Source organism: Balaenoptera musculus, chromosome 19 (genome assembly GCF_009873245.2).
Source record: "Balaenoptera musculus isolate JJ_BM4_2016_0621 chromosome 19, mBalMus1.pri.v3, whole genome shotgun sequence".
Classification (NCBI taxonomy): Eukaryota; Metazoa; Chordata; class Mammalia; order Artiodactyla; family Balaenopteridae; genus Balaenoptera; species Balaenoptera musculus.
This window is the reverse complement of record NC_045803.1, coordinates 47,014,524-47,036,454: the sequence shown is the minus strand read 5'-3', so window position 1 is coordinate 47,036,454 and position 21,931 is coordinate 47,014,524. Positions and strand designations below refer to the sequence as shown.

The 21,931-nt window shown below is 52.2% G+C and overlaps 1 protein-coding gene and 3 non-coding genes across 8 annotated transcripts in view; 2 read left to right on the top strand and 2 right to left on the bottom strand.

Annotated features, from left to right (window-relative positions):
* The window catches only part of VAC14 (VAC14 component of PIKFYVE complex), a 98,144-nt gene extending 78,108 nt beyond the window's left edge, over positions 1-20,036 (bottom strand). For 3 of the 5 annotated variants that reach the window (XM_036834329.1, XM_036834328.1, XM_036834332.1), the window contains exons 1-9: positions 19,651-20,036; positions 7,719-7,869; positions 7,245-7,412; positions 6,373-6,435; positions 5,726-5,833; positions 5,063-5,172; positions 4,672-4,778; positions 3,539-3,673; positions 2,920-3,072 (exon numbers count right to left, since the gene is read on the bottom strand). In XM_036834329.1, the coding sequence (XP_036690224.1) occupies positions 2,920-3,072; positions 3,539-3,673; positions 4,672-4,778; positions 5,063-5,172; positions 5,726-5,833; positions 6,373-6,435; positions 7,245-7,412; positions 7,719-7,869; positions 19,651-19,754 (1,099 nt within the window). In that variant the 5' untranslated portion in view covers positions 19,755-20,036. The remainder of the gene's footprint in view (positions 1-2,919; positions 3,073-3,538; positions 3,674-4,671; positions 4,779-5,062; positions 5,173-5,725; positions 5,834-6,372; positions 6,436-7,244; positions 7,413-7,718; positions 7,870-19,650) is intronic. The other 2 variants (XM_036834327.1, XM_036834330.1) reach the window with 2 other exon arrangements.
* TRNAG-GCC lies at positions 1,858-1,928 on the bottom strand. Its single transcript has one exon. It is a non-coding gene; the product is annotated as a tRNA-Gly (tRNA).
* On the top strand, positions 10,328-10,398 carry TRNAG-GCC. The gene has a single exon. It is a non-coding gene; the product is annotated as a tRNA-Gly (tRNA).
* Positions 10,991-11,061, top strand: TRNAG-GCC. Its single transcript has one exon. It is a non-coding gene; the product is annotated as a tRNA-Gly (tRNA).
* Positions 20,037-21,931: the final 1,895 nt, after the last annotated feature.

The window sequence follows — 21,931 nt, the reverse complement described above, 5'->3', positions numbered from 1 at the left end:
AATTCCCAGACTCAGGAGCCCCTGGGCCTGGGTCTGAGCCTGACTTTCGTACTCATTCACTGTGTGACCTTTGGCAGGTCACTTGCCTTTGCCCCCATTTCCTCACCTGTATAATGTGCTAACGCCACTGCCTGCACCAGAGGCTTATTATGACAGTAAAGTAACATTTGTTAAGATGAAAAACCTGACCCACATTTATATTTATTTCCTAAGGATAAATTCTTAAATGTTATGATACACACTGCCAAAGGTATCTACCAGACAACGTATTTAATGTATTTAATGTATTTACTCTCCACCTTCTTCCAGTAGGAATGTCTGTTTTTTCCAAAATCTCTCCAGGGAATGTGTATTTCTCTTATAACCACAGTAAAAAATGAGGGTGGGGTTAGGGGAGAGTGGAAGCGAAGGAGAAAGAAAAGATCCAGTTCAAATAACCTCCACGAAGCCCGGCCCGGTGCCCCCAGTCCTCTGTGACCACGTCCGCTGTCACACGATCACTCATCTGAGGATCTGTCCCTGAACTCCTTGCAGGCAGGTCCTGGGTCTGATTCACTTGCATCTGCAGTGTCCAAAGAGGGTGCAGATACACACAGTCCCATCAAAGCTTTGCAAGTGGGTGGATTCCATTTCATGCTCACCCACGGAGGTCACCGGTCTTCCACTGGAAACCGTATTTATAGATCTGTTCCTCACTCACCACATGAACTTCCATCCCTGACCCTCTCTGATCCCTCATTTAGGACCCATCAGGGGCCCATTACCACCTGGGCAAAGCTGATGATAAAAGACAAATGAGCAAAAGCCCTGCCCCTGACAACCTTGCTAAGTAGTGGGTCTCATTATAAACAGACATTAAAACAACTTGACACTAAAGCACCTGTTATTGGGAGTGTGTGGCCTATGCCGTGTGCTAAGAGCTTTACATGCAAAAATCTCCGAAACTCACAACCACACATAGGTTCAGTGTTTTCATTGTTGCCCTATTCAATGAATAAGGAATCTGAGGCATAGAAAGGCCAAGTGGCTTGTCCAAGGGCAACAGATATGAAGTCAGCAGGGCCAGGATGCACAGGCAGGCAGTTCTGACTGTGGACTCCAGTTTGTGACACCTGAGACAATCAGGTAACGTCATGGAGGGGAACTGGGAGGGTGCATCAAGCGCCTAGGAACTCAGAATCGGAGGAAGGACACTGCACTGTGGACCCCCCAAGTGGCAGGGCAAAGGGGGAGCCAGAGTAAGTAGAGGGGGCTGGGAGCAGTGTGACACGAACAGGGCCTGCCCTGCCTGAAGCCTCGTGGTGAGGGGAGAGGGAGAAGCACGTGCATGCACAAGCGTGTGTGTGCGTGTGCTCGCATGCAGAGGGCCTGGCTGACGGGCCTCACTGTGGGGCTGGCCCGGAGGTGTGCAGTGGAGAACGCGGTGTGCTGTGGGACACACAACGCAGGCTGAGTCGGGGACAGGGGCACTAGAGGAGGGAAACCAGACAGGAGGTTCCTGCCTTTGCCAGGCTGGAAGAGTGGAGCAGAGTCAGAGTGAGAGTAAGCAGGAGGGCTGGATGAACCCGTGGACTGAGTAACTAAATCCTGACTCTCCTGGATTGCTGGTACCTTCGTAAAGTGGTGGTTAGTTACAAGCTGAGTGCGTCTGGAGTGGATGTGGAGCCCCAGAATTAGCTGCGGCCATCTCTGGGAACTACTATAAAGTGAGCTCTGCATCTGCTGAAGTGCTGTTTATGAGGCAGTAAAATCTGAAAGCAAGCTGCCTGAATGTATCCTCATTTAGGATAAGATTCTCCTGAGCCAGGAGCTGTTTTTAGGAATGCTTAGGAAAACTGTCTAAAAGGTTAAATGAGCTGCATTGGCCGGGAATCGAACCCGGGCCTCCCGCGTGGCAGGCGAGAATTCTACCACTGAACCACCAATGCTCCAGCTGAATGCCGCTCTGCCCGCAGCTGTTTTGCTGCTCTGGCTCACAGTGGCACTGGCACGGCTGTAACCTGACACCTCAGATGGTCCAGCATGGAATGCTGCTCCATTCTGCCGGCCAAATCCATGGGAGGAGGCCCATGGGGCACACATGCCTGACATTCTGCTCCGATGAAAGGCAACAGGGGAAAAGGCTTGAGAAATTCTTTTGGCTTCTGGGGGGCAGGTTCCAGGCCTCAGTCTGTTAGCCTTAAAGATCGGAGTAGTTTCTGCATCAGTTTACTCTTTGGCTGACTCTGGAAAGGAGAACATCACTCCAGAGCCGATTGGTGACCTCTCAGTGACGACAGAGGTCCAAGAGATTAGAAAAGTCTAGACTTCTAGAAAACATTTAGAGAGTCAAACTCCAGGCTCCAATCGGCATAAAAGTGGTTTTCTTCATGTTAAGGATAAACAAGACATCAACGTTAAAGGAGTTTGAAGGAGAGCAGAATTCCCAAGGACCAAATAAACCACAGCTGGAGCTTCCTTAACCCTCCCACCCTAAGAATGACTGGCACAGGAAAGGCAGCCAGCTTCCGAGTCACTGGATGTCTACCGCCAAGACTCAAGTGAACCGTGCAGACTATACTCCTGCCATGCTCCAAACCTTTCTACATCGACTACAGCTGAACCCAGAAAAAGAGTAAAGAAAGCATTAATGCTCTTTGAGGCAGAAAGGGTTAAGAGCTGTGGGTTCTGGAGGCAGACTGCCAGGGTTCAAAGCTGCCAGACGGCCAGATGCTGGTGGTGGCACTTATCTTCCCTGCGCCCATCTGCAGAATGAAGATAACAGCAGTTCCCACCTCACTGGGCTGTTATTAGAATTAGGAGTTAAGATATGGAAAGCAGCCCTGGCTGGTTGAGTGAGGCCCCAGGTCAGGTTCTACAACCTCTGGGTCCCCGTGGCCCTCCCTGGGAGGTGAGGGGCAGGAGGCAGAGACCACTTACCACTGGCTGTTCCCTCCTGCTTTGCCAAGGAGTCATCAGGGTTGGGCTCTGCCTGCTTCTGAACCGCTGGCTTGGGCTCGTCGGGCTCGTCGTCCTCGGGGGTGACCAGCTTCATCAGGCTCTGGTTGCACACGTTGGCCACCTCCTTGATGCCTGAGTCCACTGATGTAAGGAGCAGCCCAATCCAGGCTATGTTAGTGGGCAGCCAGCCAGGCTGAACTGAGTCCCTGTCCTCCCTGCCACGCTGGGGTCCCCGCAAGATGCTCCTGTGTCTCCTCACAGGGGCCCTTCCTGGTGGACCTCTCATCAACAGGATTTCTTCCACCCAACGTGGGGCAGTGTGAGCTCAGAGACTTGGCGCCTTGGGACCTGGGAGAGCCTCTCCAGATCTGTAAGTAACCAGGTGAGGTTTGGGGATGGCGGCCTTAGCGCCATGTCCCTGGTGCTGCCCTGGTTCTCCCTGTCCATGTTCAGCTCCACCTCTTGCTGCTTCGATGCCTGGGGAAATGTGGAGGTATGATGGATCCTAAGGGAGCCCCCATCCCCCACTCCAGGGTCCTGCAACTTTATGGCCCCCTTTGGGGCTGCTCTTGTTTCCTCTCTCCAGAGTGAAGGATACTCTTCTTGCGGTCATCATAGGCCAGGCAGGGCAAGACAGCGGTCAGGATCCCAGAAGAGTAGGGCAGCATCACCCGGCCGGCCAGCTGGATGAACTCCCGCATCCAGCACATGGCTGTCAGCTGGATCAGGTCGTCTGGAAGGGGAATGGGCGGGTTCCAGGGGGTCAGCATGAGCAGCCAGAGTGCTCCTCCCACCGACCATGCCCACAGATGGGACTGGAGAACTGGAGGGCACCTGAGGGCTGGCACAGCTTCTAGCCTCACCAATACTCTCGCCCTTGCTTTTTCCTTCCAAAGGAACATACAGGTACCAGGGTGACACAGAATTACAATCCTGCGGCAGATTGTAAGAGTAGCCACAATTCTCTATCCCTCCTGTGTCCACTCCCCCGTAATGGGGCTCTGCGGCTTCTCTCATCAAGAGCTGGAGTTTACTTCCCCCCTCCTGGTATCTGGGCTGGCCCTGCTATTTTGTCCAAGAGAAGGTGGTAGAAATGATGGTGTGCCTGGTTCAAGCCTAGGCCTTAGAGGCCTTGCTCACGTCTATCATGTCTCTCGGAATCCACTGATGCCACATGAATGCACCTGGGCTAGCCCACTGGATGATGAGACACCTGGAACGACTGTTCCTGTTGCCACAGGTGACAGCTGGCAACAGCCAGACATGAGTGACACCACTGACCATGAGTGACACCTCAGCCGACCCTCCAGTTGACTGTAGGCACATGACTGAGCCCAGCCGAGCCTGGCCTAAGGGAGCAGGGCCACCCAGCTGACCCGAAGACTCAGGACAATAGCAAGGGACTGCTATGTGAAGTAACTGCATTTTGTGGTGGTTTGATACTCAGTAGAAGCAAAGAGATACACGACCCCAATCTCCAAGCATTTCAATTCACAGTGCTAATGCCAAGCCTGCCAGCAAGAAGGCCTCCAGATCTGATTCCCCTCTAGGGCCAGACCAAGTGAAAGGGCCTCCATGTTGACAGAATCAGAATCTCTCCCACAAGGACCCACCGCTCCAGGACCCACCGTCACACTGGTTCACACTCCCATGAGGACTCTCTCTGAGATGGGGAGACAGAAAGGTGCTTCTGAGGAGGTGGTGGTGGCCTTGGGGACTTTACACACTCACCCGTGGTCTGGCAGTGGATCACCAGGATGTTGGCCATCTCAGCAAACTTAACACTGGAGGGGTTCTTTTTAATTTCCTTCAAGAATTCTCCAAGGACCACCTCACACCTACCAATGAGCAAAGGAGAAAGGAAATAGCTCATGCAGCCAGAGCCAGAGGAGCCGCCACCAGTGCCATTTCTGTTGTGCTCTGTGGGATACGCTTGTCAGATGGACATTTTTCAGAGGCTGGGGGTGGATGATCTCCTAGCTCCTCAAAGCAGGAAGCACACGAGCCAGGAAGAGGACGGTGAATTTCGTGTTCTCCTGCCGCCGCCTGTCGGTTGGGTGTGGGGTATGCGTTCGCGCCGAGGGGCCCCTGCAGCCGCCTGCCCCTCCCCTCCTCCACTCACATTTTCCGAATCTCTTTGCCGTTGTCGCCCAGGATCTGGAAGAGTCCATCCAGGATCTCCGGCAAATAATCCAGCAGGTTAATGTCTGGCACGGACTCCAGAACCAGGATCTGCCCCAGGGGAGGAAACCATCAGGGAAAGTCACCAGCCAGAGAACCTGCATCTCCTCGCCCATCCTCCGGACTGGCCAGTGAGAAGGGGTCCTGCTGAGGCATCTTTTCACAGCACTGCGGGTGTCCCATGGGGGAGGGGGTGCTAGTAGCTGTTGTTTCTGTTCAATGGGCAGGGGACGGCAATTTAACCCCAAGGCAGTTCAGATGCCTGGGGGCGGGGCAGGGGGTGCGGGAGGAAACCCATGGGAAAGGTGGGCAAGGCTAGAAGAGGTGTGACAGCTGGAGGAGCACAGCTGGCTTCAAAGGTAAATCTGGGTGTTTCCAGAGACAAGGAAGGAACCACATCCTCTTCAGAGGCAAACGGGATGGGCTTTGGGAGCAGAGCTGAATAAATGTGTTTTCCGATTATCTGGTGTCATTGGCTCCTAGAGGGATAACAATCAGGCATCCCCGCAGCCACAGGAAGTGCCCAGGTGAGCCAGAGAGCAGACCTCACTCAACTAGAGGCTCGTTACGGCTGGAGAAGGAGTGTCGCGGGGCCGGACCTTACCCAGGAGATGATGAACTGCCGGGCATACTGGTTGTTGGAATAAATCCTCTCCCGCAACAAGGGGATGAAGCCCACCAGGTCGAACTTGTTGCTCTCCGTCACGATGTCCTGTGGGTCAAAGGCATGAGAGCTGCCTGCTGGGGGCGGGGCTGCCTGACCTGGCTAAATCCCTGGCCCGGGCTGGCTCCAGGGGTCAGGCGGACATAGAGGAAGATGACGGAGCCCGAGTCAGGCAGGAGAGGCCCCCGGAGCACCCTTCCTCACACAGGCCGAAGGACCAGCAAAAAGGATGCACTGGAAGCAGGAATCAAGGTCGAGAGAACTAATCAAAAGGCAAAACCCTGCATCTCTGTGGTCCGGATCGAATGCCCTGGTGAGCTGAGCATAAGCTGCCCCTGTCACTCGGGGCAGGGTGGGGCCAGCATGAGGGGACATTGGGGTGACAGAATGGTTCTGTATTTTGATCCTGCTATTGACATAACTCTATACTCTCATCAAAGAGCTGTATACTATTCCATTAACTGTATGTAAATGAAAAAAAATTTTTTTTAATTACAAAGAGCATCCCAATGATAGAATTTATAAGCTGTACAGACAGATGGAAGAAACAGATGCTAAAAATAAGAGTGGGGACCAAGTACAAGTACCTTTAAGAGGCGGTCTAGGAGCTCAGAGCCGCTCTTCACATTGGGGTCTGGGTCAGCAGCCAACTATGAGAGCAGAGGTGGAGAGAGGGTCACTGTCAATATATAAGACAAGGAATCCACTGAAGTCCCACATCAAAGGCCTTGGGACAGCCTGAACATCGCATGGGCACCTCTTTCAGTGCACAGATGGAAGACAGGCAGGGGAGGCAAGGGGGTAAAGCGGAACTTGGCAATGCCGCCGAGATGTGGCAGACCCCCGTTCTGCTCAGGGACCGCCGGGACCTGCTGCCACCAGTCAGGTGGTTGCTTCCCGTTGGCCTTCCTCAGGGGTTTCCAATCTTACAATGCTGGGTCCTCTCTCCACTCCTGGAGGAGGGGACGGATCAGCTGTGAGGCTGATCCTCTAGAAACGACTTCAGGGAGGAGAACTCCATGACGATGAGAGAGGTGCTGATGAGCTATCAGGGAACCCAAAGCCTTTCTAAGCAGAGCTTTTTCTAGAGCTTATGGGCTATGCTCTCCTTGCAGGGGAAATACAGTCTGTACTATGGAATCACCACCTTCACCTTCTATAAGGGAGGTCAGTGCTCTCAAATGACTGTTTTTTTCCCCTCCAATTTGTGGTGGACTGATGCTTTTGTAAAATGCACTAAAAATAAATTAATAGAGGTGTGGGGGAAAAACAAACATAAATATTTACAAGCCCATCTAAAAAATATATCATTAGATTGAACAGACAACAAGCACCCCTGGTAGCATGTGCTTATCTGCTCCCCTTGCATCTGGGAAAAGGGAGGCCAGCACTCAAGGTCCCGAAAGGTCAAGTCAGGTGTGTCGGGCGAGCTCAGCCCAGTCGAGTGAGGAGCGGTCACCTTGCTCAGCCCGTCAAAGAGCACGTTGAAGTGGGGCAGCACAGCGCCTCGGGCCACCTTGACGATGTTGTAGAGGGCCTCACACGCGTAGTAGCGCAGTCTGCTGTCAGCGTCATTGAAGCACGTCAGCACCGGCTCGATCAACTCCTTCAGGTAGAGCCCCGAGTCCTGCGATGGGGCAGGAGCAGAGGCAGCTCAGAATGGGTCAGACCTCGGGGACCCAGCCCTCGGCTCCCTTGGAGACGCTCAGGCCCTCGAGTGAGGGCTGGGCTAAAAGACCCTTTGCAAGTCAGCCTCCTGGGATAGGGGCCACGCTCAGGACCCAGGGTGCAAGGCCGCAGAGCCAGCCTTGAGGTCTGAGATGTGGAGAGAATGGCAATAAAGAAATCACAAGTCTGCAACACCCTGCTGGGGCTCGGGGGTCAGGGTCGAGGCCCTGGCTGGTGTGTACGTCCCTCCAGGAGAAGGGCTCACCTTGCCCAGCGCGATGGAGCAGGCGGCCAGGCCGATGAGGCCCCCTTTCCGGCTGTGCGGGTGCTGGGACAGGGCAAACTCCTGAGACAGCGTCTGGATCACATGCTTGATCTGCACGGTGTTGTTCTGGGCCACGAACTCCCGGACCAGCCTGGAGAGGGAGCAGAGCGGGGCTGTGGGACCAGCGGGATCAGGCGGCTCCTGCGGCTGCCAGCCTGGGGCCCGGGGCTGGGGCGAGGGAGGGAGATGACCGGTTTAGGAAGAGGAACTGGGAGTCAGGCATCTCGGGGCAGGGCTTTCCCAGTTCTGCTGCTGACTGGGAGGCGTTGGCTGGGTCACGGTCCTTTCCCTTTTCTGGGTCTCCGTTTCCCTTTGCCTACCACGGAATGAAGAACGGTGAGCAATCTCACTTCTGGGAATCTGAGAGAATGCACATGAACGCTGTGCTGGGGCCCCAAAACTGCAATGATACACCGTCTTCATTCAACACTTGCTCAGCTCTCCATTCATGCACCCAAGCAGTTCTCTGTGTCTGTGTCATCATTTCCAGGGACGGTGCTGAACCGGGCCCAGGTCCAACAGGCACGAGCCACACACAAACAAGCACACGTAGCAACACGGCACAAGCAACACCACAGAAACAAGAATGCCATGGGGATGGGAATTCCCTGGTGGTTCAGTGGTTAGGACAACGCGTTTTCACTGCCGAGGGCGCGGGTTCCATCCCTGGTTGGGGAACTTAGATCCTGCAAGCTGTGTGGCGTGGCCAGAGGCAAAAAAAAAAAAGAATGCCACGGGAAGTGTCCCTGGGCTGACGGGGAGGTGCCTTCTGAGTCAGATCTTAGTACCATTAACAGGCATTTTCCAGGTAGAGAAAGGAAGGCAGGGAACCTCAGGCACAGGGAAGAGCCTGGCTAAAGGCGGGGGCCCCGAAAAGACACGGTGTATTTAGGGAAGGGTGAGGAGTCCGGTGTGTGGAAGGGGTGGCTGGGGACAGTTAAAGGAAAAGAGGAGCCGGTGAAAGGTTTCCAGCAATGGGGTGACATATTTATGTCTATGTTTTGACCAGAGAGGCTGCCCTGGGTGGGGGTGGGCTGGTTTGACAGAAGGAGACTGAAATATCTCCAAGGGAGAACACCGCAGCTACCAGGGTCAGGAAGGGGGGCCTGAAATATGGCTGAGGCAGTGGGAAGCAGCAGGGAGAGGGGAGAGGGCAGGAAGGGTAGAGACGCCGGCAAGGTGCCCACCTGGGGGGTGATGCTAGCAGGGAGAGGGGGTCTGAGGGAGGCAGCGCCTGTGGTCACCCTGGGGGCATGCTCCCAAGGCAGGCCCCGCCCGACTGGAGGAGAGCAGAGGGAGGCCCAGCTCCGTCAGGCACCAGGGTCTCCTTTCAGAGCCCAGTGGACGTGAAGACACTCTGCCCTTCGGAGGCTCACAGCGTCTCTGCGGTGAGAAGCCTCATGTGGGCAAATGGTGGCATGAGCGGCCCAGATAACCACTGGGGAGCTGCGGCCTGGGGGTCAGGGACATCTTCCCAGGAGTGGGAACTGAGCTGGACCTCGGAGGAGGCAGGGACCCTGAGAGAAGGAAACAGGTGTTCCGGGCAGGAGGAAATGTGTAAGCAAAGGCAAGGAGAGAAAAATAGCCAAATTTGCCTGGGGTCCAGAGAACAGCAGGAAATCAACTGGGATGAGCTGGCCTGGCAGCTCAGATTCAGGAGAAGGGATCTCACATCATGGGTAACAGGGAAGATGTTTGCGGGTTTTGAAGAGATGGTGAAAGGGTGTTTTAAGAAGCCATGAGATGGATGGGAACGGGGAGACTGTCCCATCATCAAGTGAGAGGGACTAGGACCAGTGTAGCAGCTGAAGGTGTGACGAGGGAGGCCTAGAGGTCAAAGACTTTTCAAAGTAGCTGCCTGGACTCACTGCCTAATTGCTCTGTGCCCATCACAGCAGGTACACTGCTCACCTATGGCATAAATGGGGGTCTCAAGCTGGCTCAAAGAATTTTAAGGACAGTCAAGTCCAAAAGGTATTAATTAGTTTGTGTGGTTCCAGCTCGGTGTCAGGAACCTGCTAGTAATTAGCGTTGTTTAAATAAATGTGCTGTCCTGTGAGGCTGTGACCACTCCTGCAAAAAGGCTGTTCAATGGGGACTACAGGGCTTGATAAAGATTCAATCCCGCAAGTAGTAGGGGGCATCTATCCTGTGCCTGGGACTGTGGCCACAGGTGAATCAAACAGGCCTGGCTCCTGAGCTGGCGGATGTGGGAGCAGAGACAGGGATTCCAGGAAGGGGCTGCGCAGATGGCCTGTGAGGGGCCTCTGGCTTTGATCTTTATAGGATGTGATTCCACCAAGCCCACCCCAGGGGGCTTGAGGGCTGTGGATGAACCAAGGGCCTCGGGAGGAAGCCAGTTCCATAGGTGCCCCCTCCCTAAGCAGTGTAACGAGGCGCAGCAAGGACGGCTCTACATAAACCCGCTGTATTCTCAAACAGGACAGACCAGCCAGATGAGGCCCAGTGGTGTGTCAGAGCTCTCTGACTATTATGACAGACACAGCCTCTTCAGAAAAGCCCTGCAGGTGCACCAGAGAACAGCTAGAGCATTGGTGGTTCAGTGGTAGAATTCTCGCCTGCCACGCGGGAGGCCCGGGTTCGATTCCCGGCCAATGCAGTGCTGCTTTTTGGCCTCTTCCTGGCAGGCTCCCCCAGAGATCCTGCCGCAGGACCCAGCTCCTCAGCCACGCCCGGCCTGCAGCAGCCAAGGGGGCTGCGAATCTCTGAGCACACTTCCCTGCTTCGTGAGCATGACCAGCAGCTGGGTGCTCCACAGAGGCACCACTGGCTGTGGGGCCCTTCACCCCGCAAGGGGACTCCTGCTGCACCCCCTCAGCCTTGGCCAGTCTCCAGCAGGAAGCTGTGCTGAAGCCTGTGAGCTGTAAAACAGCTCAACACACCACGTGAACGCGGGATGGGAGGACCCACACTTCAGAGAGGAGGAAGTCCCCCGAGTCTCAGTGGGCTTTTTGCTACTGAGAAGGAACGACTTGAGCTCTACTTTCTGTCCTGACGTCTGAAGGCAAATCAACTTCACACACACACACACACACACACACAACCTCCTGCCTTCTCTCCTGCTCTGGAGCCTAAGCTTCTGCCCTTGCAGCTATGCTGATGTGGCCTTCTATTCTGTGAATCAGCGTACAGACAAGGGGACGGGGGACTGGGGTTAAAGGGGGGTGCTCACACAGCTGCTCACAGCTGGAGCACTGGTGGTTCAGTGGTAGAATTCTCGCCTGCCACGCGGGAGGCCCGGGTTCGATTCCCGGCCAATGCAGCAGCAGCAGCAAACTTTTTTTTTTAATCATCCTAAGAGACTGGGTTTGACATTTCACACTGCCCACAGCATTGGGGATACAGTCTGAAAAACCTAGAATGGCTTTTTTCTAGCTTGAGTTTTCCACGCCTGTTTCCTAAATTCCACAGAGATCTAGATCTTGTGTCCCCTTGTTCTTGCGGAGTCCAGGACGTGGGGATCACCGAAGCCGCTGCAAGCAGCTGTGCCTCCCCTCCTGCCCAGACAGGCTGCCCGGGGACTCTGACCGCGCTGCCTCTGGGGAAGCCAGGCCGTGTGTGTTTCTGCTCCGTCCGTGTTAGAGCAGCCCTGAGAGTGGGAGTAACGACATTCATGAGGCTCCAGCAGGGCAGCAAAGGAGACCCAGCCCTGCCAGCAGCACAGCCCAGCCTCAACCACCTCCTCGCCTGTCTCCTTGTTTTAGGTCACAAACGGTCCCTGAGCCACCGGAAAGGGCCCTCCTCCCCACTTGAGAGACGGCAAAGGGGACACATTCCCTGCCCCTGAGGGGCTCTCTGCCAGAATCCCGTGGAGGGGAAACAAGAGAGGCCTCAAGGACTTTCGTGCAAAACAGAAAAAAACTCTGGTGAGGACAGTGCAAGGTGAGGAGGGGGCAGGTGAGAAAGAGCCCAACCGGCAGCTTTGGTGGGGAGGGAGTTGGGTGTGGCTTCATGAGGGTCAGCTTTTGAAAGGGGCTCTGAAGGATCAGTTGGTGTTCATTCAGGGTGAGGAGGCCCAGACAGAGGGAACAGCATGAACAAAGGCTCAGAGGAAGGAGAGAGGCACTTGGTTTGGCAGCACAAAGGACACAGGTGGAGGAGACGTGGGTGACAGGGCCAGAGAGGCTGCGCCCACTCACGTGCTTGGCAAAGGAAGTGGCCTTTGCTTCTGGTGGCCGTGAGCAGCCACGGAAGGTACGAGTGATCTGCAGCGGTGGGTGGTAGGGATTTGAACAGCGTTTAGGGAACTCTGAAGACTGCAAAGGCTGACAGAGACCAAATGGTGGGAGAGCATGAGGAATGAGGCACTAAGGTCGGGTGACAGCGGGCAAGTGTAACAGGGTCTCCTGAAGGGGGAGGAGATGGGCAAGGGGAATAACTGTGTTCAGCACCCCCCGACATTCCCGTTCGCTCTACACCAGCTGCAAGGCCCCCCAACCCCGAATCTTACCAGGACGCAACTCAGGGCACCCCAGGCCACTACAATACAATGGCCCATTCAGTTCCCGAGGGCCTGGAACCCCAAGTCTCTATCTGCACTTGGAGGAAGAATATTATCAGTGTCCAGGAGAGCGAGACAATGACAAACAGTGGTTCCCTGTGGAGGGGAAACCCTGAGAACATGTTCTCACCAAAACCATCCGTTCTTAGAGCACTGGGCCTGGCCCTGTGGGTCACCCCTGGGGCCACAGCAGGAAGACCTGTCCCACGAACCAAGCCCACGCTCTCTGCCTGACAGTCAGGGTGATCAAGGCAGGGCCGGCTGACCTCTCCAGTCTCACTGCTCAGCCGCCCAGCACAACCTTCCTCTCCAGTAAGGGCTTCTTACTGGGCCCTGCTATGCTACTCCTTGGACACCTCCTGTCCATTCCACTCTGTGGGGAAGCTCCCGCTCCCTTCCACATCCTAGCCAGCCTTCAAAGTCCAGTTCAAATCCAACCCCCTGCTTTTCCTGGCCATCCCAGGAAGAACCACTCCTCCTCTGGACGCTGAAGGACTCGGCGACCCCGCAGTCTGTGCCAGCACTGCACCATCGAATGCCACGGGTTCTTTCTCACGTGTTTCACGTTTCTAGCTCCACAGCTCCTTGCCAGCGTCCCTGAGGACAGACTGGTGCCATGATCCTCTGCCTCTTGAGCGCCAGCCCTCTCCCTGCATCTAGAGCTCCCCACACAGTAAGTGAGGAATCAGTAAGCATCTGCCCAGGGACCCATCTGTGCAGGTGGGCGGGCCCGCAGGGCAAGCTGTAGGGAAACACAGGCAAAGCCCCACGCTGCCGTACTGGTGACAAGGGGTGGCCTGCTCATCTACACCTAACCTGTTGGGTAAATCAGAACTGTACTGGGACGGGCCTAACCCCTAGTTTACAATCCAAGTTAGGAGGAACAAAGCACACCATCACCAGGATCTCAAAACGCACACTGAGAAGGACCAGGTCCCCAGGGCCGTGGCTGCGGACAGATGCCGATGCCAGGATGTGACTTGACATGCGTTTGCCTCGGGGTGAACCAACCCCTTGGGGGTGCCCCAAATAGCCCCCGTCAGCAGGACCTGGTCTCTCCACAGGGCACAGGCAGAGAGAAAAAGCAACTACAAAGGGAAGCAGAGGAAGTGAAGTTTGAAATCCGGGCGCCCCCAGTTCCAGGCTAGTGTCTCTTCAAAAGAACACCCCGTTTCCTCTTTCATCTCCACATTTTGAGCCACAGCTGGGGGATCTCAACTAGTTCTGAAGTTAATATTTGGCCCACAAACTTATGATCACAAATACCAGTGACCTTTGCTGACATTAGGGTCACATGCATCGCTGTTCTATGTCCCAGAGAAGAGATCTCTGCTTCGTTCCTCTAAGAACTCTGGCTGACGAAGTATCCTCTAGAGATTGCTCAGAGCCTCCATTCTCAACTAGTCAGAGGTGTCGCAGGGTGGCAGGAACACCCATTCCCAAGGAGGCACAATGCCCAGTGCTGGCCAACTCCAAGCTCTCGACACTGCTCTCAGCTTCACAAAGTGCCACACTCACTACCTTGTCCCTGATTGAGAAGAAGCCACAGACAGGCCAGGATGTGTCTTTCACCCAAGGAGAACCTGGGACCTCGTCTCAGCAACCAAACCACAGCCCCGCACTGGGCCCCTCGGCCTCTGTAACGCAGCTTGGGGACCACCACAGGCTGCACGAGGACTGGGGAGCTGACCACTTGCCAAGAACACACTCTAAGTATTCCAGGGGTTGGTTATTCCTCACAGCAACCTCCTTCTGTAGTTATTATCATCTCACCATTTAGATTTGAAACAGAGCCTCAGGGAAACCAAGTCCCTTTCTTGAGGTCACAGAGGATCTGAACCTTGGCACCTACAAAGCCCAGGCCCCCTCAACTGTACACCAGTTCCTCCCGCCCATCTTCTTAAAGCACGTCAGCTGCAAAGTGCACACACCCAATTACAGAGGGTACTTCCCTCGTGCAGAACTCAGGCCCCAACTGAAGTGCAGCTTTCTCCATGCATTTTCCCCACTGTCTAGTGTTAGACATCTCTGAAGCATTCCTCCGCCACACACGGGTGTACAGATGAGGTACATACTTGAGATGTTGAAATGAAGGTCTAGGGCTGGTTTTCTACCATTAAGGCAGGAAAGAAGTAACCACTTGCTGAGCACTTACTACATGCTAGGTAATGTGGTGGATGCTTTACACACGTTCTCTCATTTAAACCTTAAAATAAGCCACGGAGCTAGGTACTATAATACCCATTTTACAGATGGGGGGAACTGAGGCTCAGAGATGTTACGAAACATATAAGGTCACACAACTTATGGATGGTAGGTGCAGAAATCAAACCCAGATTTTTCTGACACCAGGTCTGAAATCTAACATGTTACATTACCCCCTCTTCAAACATCAAAGCTCCCACCTGTTGGATGCCTACTGGGTGCCAGGCACTTTACATGCATTATTTCATTTAGCCCTATCTCATTTCATTTGTTGATGTCCAAATGGCCCGGCCAGGAGGTGGCAGAGGTTTCAGCCATTGCACGCACATTCCTATGTCTTCAGAGGAGACAGTCTTTGCTGTGGCTTTGTACTATTTTTAGAGAATTAAAAAAAATAATGCACATAATGTGTTTTGCACTGCATATGCTCATGTAACAGTATTAGTGCAAAATCAGAATCAAACTGTGATGTTATACACACCAAACAAGATCATACTCATTCATTAACTGCTGACTGAGAACCTGCTTTGCTCCTTGCTCCAAGAAGGACAGAAAGATAATCCAGAGTTGTGTTTATTCCTGTGCTGTAAAAATTTCAGCCTGGACTTCGGGCTGCCATTTTTTTCCTGACAAGTCCAATGAACCATCCCAGTTCTCTATGTAACACGCTGTAATCAGGCAACATATTCAGGCAGCGATTTCCCAAAGAGAATCTGGCAGGTAAACGTCTCCTCCATCTGCTTTGCTGAGCATTTAAGTAACCTGGTTTCCACTTGCTCACTACTCTCCAATAACTGAACAGGAAAAGCGGAACATCTGCCTCTGAGGAAAGGCCCAAGAGCTTCTGAAAAGGCCCAAGAGTTAGTTAAGTAGCAAAATATACTGAGCATCCACTGCGTATAATCAGTGGAAAAACTGTAAAGGAGACAGCAAGAGGCATGTTTGGATCTCAGGTGACAATAGACCACTGAATAAGTGCTTCCCTCACACTGTAACACAACCTACAGGCACTCTTATTTTTTAAAATTGAGATATTATTCACATGCCATAAATTCACTCTTTAAACATGTACAATTAATTCAGTGAATTTTAGTATATTCACAAAGCTGTGCAAGTGTCACCACAATCAATTTTACACTTTTTTTAGTCATCCCCAGAAGAAAACCTGTACTCATTAGTAGTCACTCCCCATTTCCCCCAAGCCCCCTCCCCCAAGCCCTAGGCAACCACTGATCTACACTGTCTCTGTGGATTTGCCTATGAATCCACACAAATGAAATGATACAATACCTGGCCTTTTGTGACTGGCTTCTTTCACTTAGCATAATGTTTTCTATGTGCAATTTTTTTCTGAAGATGAGTTAACTGAGGCACACAGACGTTAAACCCAAGGTCACAAACTCAAATGCTTACAGGAGCCAAGAAGGAGACACAAGTGAGAAGGCCAAGGGAGTTAAGACAGGCTGTAGTGAACTTGCCAACACAGGAAGCAAACTGGGGAGCCCATGTCCTGGCTGGGGGAAGAGCGTGGGCCCCTGGGTCCCCTACTGCTACATGGGAATGTGGGCCGCACAGAGCCACATCTTCCCATTCTTTAATAGAAGCCAGAAACCTGAACTTCACTGTGAAATTTCTTGATTTAAAATACCCTGCAATCCAGGCCAAACCAAACAGGTCTGCCGGCAGGACACGGCCCCTGGCTGCCAGTCTGTGACCCCTGGATGAAGCAATCTGCTGGGTGGAATTCTGACCCACACTCCAAAATCTGCCTGCAGTCACTTGGTAATAAAAGTGTCTCCCTAAAGAGGTGGCAGGCTCCAAAGAGCTAGGTCAAACTCATAAGTTCAACCCTGATCTGATCACAGAGCCCCAGGGATCCCTGCTCCCCATGCCACCCTCCCCACCCTGCCTTCCCCAGCAGGCAGGGACTCATCCCTCAGGAGCTCTGATCCTGGAGCCCCTCCTTCGGCTTCGGTGTTCTCAGGGCGCAGCGCCTGGGCACCTCCATTTGCTGGCTTTGGGAACTCAAAGTTCAGGAACACCAGAGACTTGCCAGTGAGCCCATCCCTGGTCACCACGAAGGGCATCATCTCTCCCAGCCGGCAGTGAGGGCCCCGGCACCGCAGTGAGGGAGCACCCACCGCACTTATCAGAGTGCCTGCTGGCGTCTCTCCCCCACGCTAGACTCTCCCGGAGAGCAGGGCCTGGGGTGTCACCAACCCCGTCCTCGGGACTCATCAGGGACTATAACCCCTGACACCCAGGCCCGCAAAGCCCGCCACAGCCATTCTAGAATCTTAGCCTCGGGGCCTTATCCCTGAGAAGCTGTGCGGGCGTGCTGGAGCCAGGCTGTGGGGTGAAGGCTCTCCAGGACTGTGCACAGCAGGCTCACACAGTCAGCCGTCAGATCCTGGTCACCTAACACAGCCCGGTCTTGACAGTCTAGAGTCTGGGGTCCTTCAGTCGAGCCAAGCATCCGCCTCTGCGTCTTTAGTGTCTGAGAGGCCTGTCATCAAGATAAAACACCCTCTTCTTATTAGGAATTTTAATCCCTCACTCCAGCACCCCATGCAGTACTGGTTCTGCCACCCGAGCAGATAGATGGGTTCCAGAAAACAGAAAGTGGCAGTTAAAACTACCATGGGGGTGTTCAAGTATGACATTTTATTAAGTATATGTCTCCCTTTTGGAAGGGAAAACCATTCATTGTAATGGGGAAGCCTTTTGAGACAGATGAACCTGGGTTTTCAATCCAGGTTCTAGCTGTGAAACCTTGGGATGATTACTTACCCTCAAGGAGCCTCTGTTTCCTCATCTGTGAAATGGGGTAACACTACCTAGCTCATAGGGCAGCTGCGCAAAATAATGAGATGAGGGATGTACAAGGGCCAAATCCTCCTCCCCCCAAATAAGGCAGACAGCGTTTTACACGTGATCACTTTTTAAAATGATCAACGTTATGGACTGAATTGTGTCCCCCCCCCCCCCGCCCCTGGTTCATACGACCCTAGTGGGAGTATTTGGAGATAGAGCCTATAAGGGAAGTAATTAAGGTTAAATGAGGTCATAAAGGTGTGGCCCTGATCCAATAGGATCAGTGTCTTTATAAACAGAGACACTACGAAGCTCCCAGGTGAAGCACAAATAAGTCCCTCTGTCCCTGAGCAAGTTGTGAAACACATACTCTGAGGAAGGACAAACAGGACACTGGTCGGGGAACTAAGATCCTGCAAGCCACAAGGTGCAGCCAAAAAAAAAAAAAAAAGAAAGTGGTGCTTGATGAGAGAAGCAGCTAGGTGGTTCTGGACATACTGGATGTCAGAGCTGAATGGGAGGGTCCTTTTTAGTAAAATCCAAACCCTTTAGCTGAGGAGGAAACTAAAACCCAAAGCAGTTAAGGCAGTGTTTCTCAACCGGGGTGACTGTCTGTTCCCTAAGGGACATTAGGCAGTGTCTGGAGACATTTTTGGTTGTACAAGTGACAGAAAGCTACTGGTGTCTAGTGGGTAAAGATCAGGGATGCTGCTAAAAACCCTATAATGCACAGGACAGTCCACCACAACCAAGAATTATCTGTCCAAAAATATCAGTAGTGCTGAGGTTAAGAAACCCTGAGTTAAGGAATTTGCTGGAGGTCAAAGAATGAGTGTCACACAACAGACTAGAGCTGTACAAAGCGTTCTGCAGTGATGGAAATGTTCTAAAATCTGCACTGTCCATTATGGCAGCTGACAGCCACATGTGGCTGTTGAACATGTCAGATATGGGCAGTGTGACTGAGGAACTGGATAAAATTTTTATTTTATCTTTAATAATTTAAACGTAAATAGCCACCCATGGCCAGTGGCTACCCTATTAGACAGGGCAAAACTACAATCTATATTTCCTGACGCCCAGACTGGCATTCTTTCACAGCCTGCCTCTTTCTATTCTTTTGAAATTACCCACCCACCAGACTTTATCACAACGATTTGACTGGAAAAAAAAATACAAATGTAAAATAACAGCAGAAAAACCTTAATGTTTGCAGTTAAACACCTTGTTTTGTAATTAAAAAAAAAAAAAAAAGCAAAATGTCAGATCATGGTTACAAATACAGTGGTACCCCGTTATCCAGTTTCAGTTACCAATGGTCAACAGCAGGTCAGAAAATATTCAATGGAAAATTCCAGAAATAAACAATTTCTAAGTTTTAAACTGTATGCAGTTCAGAGTGGTGAGATGAAATCCTGTGCTATCCCACCAGGACATTAGTCATCCCTTCCTCCAGCATATCTATGCTGTATATGATACCCACACACTTAGTAGCTTCTGGGTTATCAGATCGGCTGTCGGTATCGCAGTGCTTATGTTCAAATAGCCCTTATTTTACTTAATAATGGCCCTAAAGTGCAATGCTGGTGATGCCGGTCATTAGGATATTCTCTTACTGTGCTTAAACTTTACCATACAAACGTATGTATGGGAAAAAACATAGTATATATAGAGCTTCGTATCATCCAAGGTTTCAGGCATCCACTGCGTGTCTGGGGACATATCCCCCACAGATAAGAGGGTACTACTGTACGTGTAATAAGACTGCAAAAACAAGAACAAATAATTCCTTCTTTCACTTGCAGAGAAGCGTGATATGACAGAGATAAACAGCCCTCTGAGCCTTGAGGTTTTGGCTGATTTCTCCACTTGGTCAACTTACTGTCCCTTTCACTTCTCAGAAGCTGGGTAGGAAATGAGGCAGGTCAACATCGTTAGCAAATTCTCATGCTTCCCACCTCCCTCCCATCAGAGGTCACTCTCTGATTTGCTCGTTTGCATGGAGACCACACTGAGGACGGACCATGTGCCAGGCACCATGTGCCAGGCACTGTGCAAAGCACCACGCATACATTTCGTCCCTTCGTTCTCACGGCAGCCCCTTTGGGGTACCAGGAGGTTAAATAATTTGGCCCATGTCACACAGTCAGAAGCAAAGCTGGGACTGCCAATCTCCTGCTCTTAAGCACGGCCCTAAGGGCCTGAAACCTGGAGTAGCAACACTGGCTGCAAAGGCGTGAGGAGCTGCCCGGAGGAGCGGGACCCCTGCAGAGCCAGGACTGAGTCCCGGCTCCGCTCTCCACGACCATCCCGGGTGCCCGCGGCTCTTACTTCTCGATCTCTAGTGCTGCCACCTTCCGCTTTTCGTAGAGCTTGTCATTGAGGGCGCGCACGATGTTGGGCGTGAGCGGCGCGAAATCCTTCTCGGGGTTCATGGTGGCAGCTCGGGGCGATCCTCGGAGCCCCGCGACTCCTCAGCCCGCGGCAGCCCGGGCCGCGCCGGGGCTAGGGGAGTCTGCGGCTCCGCGCTGCCTCCGGCGCCGGCTCATGGACCACGCCGCCCCGGGCCGCCTGTCTCGCTCCGCCGCCGCGCGCCGCCTCGGAACCCGGGCCTGGACCCAGTCTCCGTACACCTGCCCCTGGCCGCCAAACAGCTCACGAGACCCGCTCCCGGGCAGCACCTGCCGGGATCAAGGGGCAGCGGCCATGTTACTCAGATCAGGTGACTCTGCACCGACTTCCGCCTTCCGCCGCTAGAACCCGCCCCTCTCCAGCCACGCCCCCGCACGCATCCGCAGGTGGATTAGCCACGCCCCCACAAGGCTCCACCTTCTCCCATCACACTCCTGCTTGTAGACCCCCACGGTATGGGTTTGGTTTGAGGCCTGCTTAGTAGGCTTGAATACCATGCACTCCACTGCCTGCACGTGGTAGGCTTGGAACATGGTGGGCTTCTGTACACGTTCCTGAGAACGAAGGGGCTCTTGGAGCCTGACTCGGTTAGCATAATTTATTCTATATCTACTGAATCCACTGCTTAGTCACCAGCCAGTTTCTCATATGCCAATGATTCCCAAATTAGAGTAACACCATCTTGATTTTTGCCATATCCTAGCCACCTGTACTATTATTTAAAAAATATTTTCTCTAATCAACGAACTTAAAAAAATTTAAAATTCCTACTTTAGCCTTGCTTATGCCCTATAATCATGGGTTTGAATAGTGATATATATATATTTCTAAAACACATAAATAAATTGCAATTAAAAACAGAATAATCTGTCTATTGTGACCCCAAAAGTGGGTTCACCTCTTGGTGGGTATTGAGCCAAAAGTCACAACCAAGCCGAAGTTAGGGAGAAGGAAGCATTTATTATTTCTTGCAACAAGTAAGTAGAACACCAGTGATCTCTGCCAAAGCAGTGTCTCCCCCAACAGCAAATTTGGGGAAGTTTTAAGCTAAAGGTACATGGGTATTCATGAAGGGGCTTGAGCAGTGGAGAATTCAGCATAGAATTCGGGCCACAGTCGACAGAGTCCAAGCTTTAGTTGATTGAAGTCACGAGGGTCAACGTCATCATTCCATCCTCCTCCTAGGTGGGGACCTTAGTTCTTGCAGTACTCAAAAACCGTATCAGATTGTTATGTACATCCCTTGAGGAGGAACTAGGACTCTGTTTTATAGTTGAACTGTTTTTCTTGACTGCTTTTCCTTTGTTCTTGCATTCCCTTACTTCCCTTAATATCAATGATTACTGAGACCTGTTCCAGGGCAGGCATTGTGGCCAGATTTAGGTCACAAAACAGCTTAGGCCGCTTCTATTATGTCAAGAAAGCCTTGCCTGTTACTCTTTCTTCAGGGACCCCCTACTCTACCTGCTTATACTACCACCTAAAATCTCAGGTACCAACAGTGGTTGTCACCCCACCATTTGGGACTCAGGATGTGTTATCATGCTCTGATAGCTTGGAGGGCTGGGTTACAGACAGCAGAAGCCCCAAATGTGTTGCTTGCAGGTCTCCAGATGGATCCACTAGAAAGCAGCCCCTCCAAGTGCTTTGAAGTGTCACACTAAATCCTGGAACAGAAATTGAAGCTACGTGATAAAAATTTTAAAAGCACTTTATTGATTCAGTGTGGCTAAAGATACAGTAACAGGGAGATGCATCAGAGTTCCTTATCATAAGCTTCCGCATTGGACAGGGACTTAGGACAAGGCTATATCACAGTGGAACCCAATGAGGATTCATATTGTTAAAAAACAAAATTCAGCTGAGTAAATTTGAGGATCTAATTGGCTTTATTCAACAATTTATGACTCTGGCAGCATCCCATCTAGCAGACAGGAGCTTCAAAGAGCTTCAAAGACTTTTATAGGCAGAAAGGGGAGGGGGCTGGGAAGGAACTAGATAGGTTCAGGTATGTCACCATCCTTGGGAGAAGGGGGTTGTTTATCATGCAGATTACCTCACCAGAGCTGATCAGGTAATTCCAGATTAATTAGTTAAAAGTCACATTCCTGGGAGAAGCTGAAACTACAATTAGGTTAGCTATGAAGTCTTGATTTGCTGACGTGGGTTTAGCACAAGTGACTCAGTTTGGGCTTGTTGT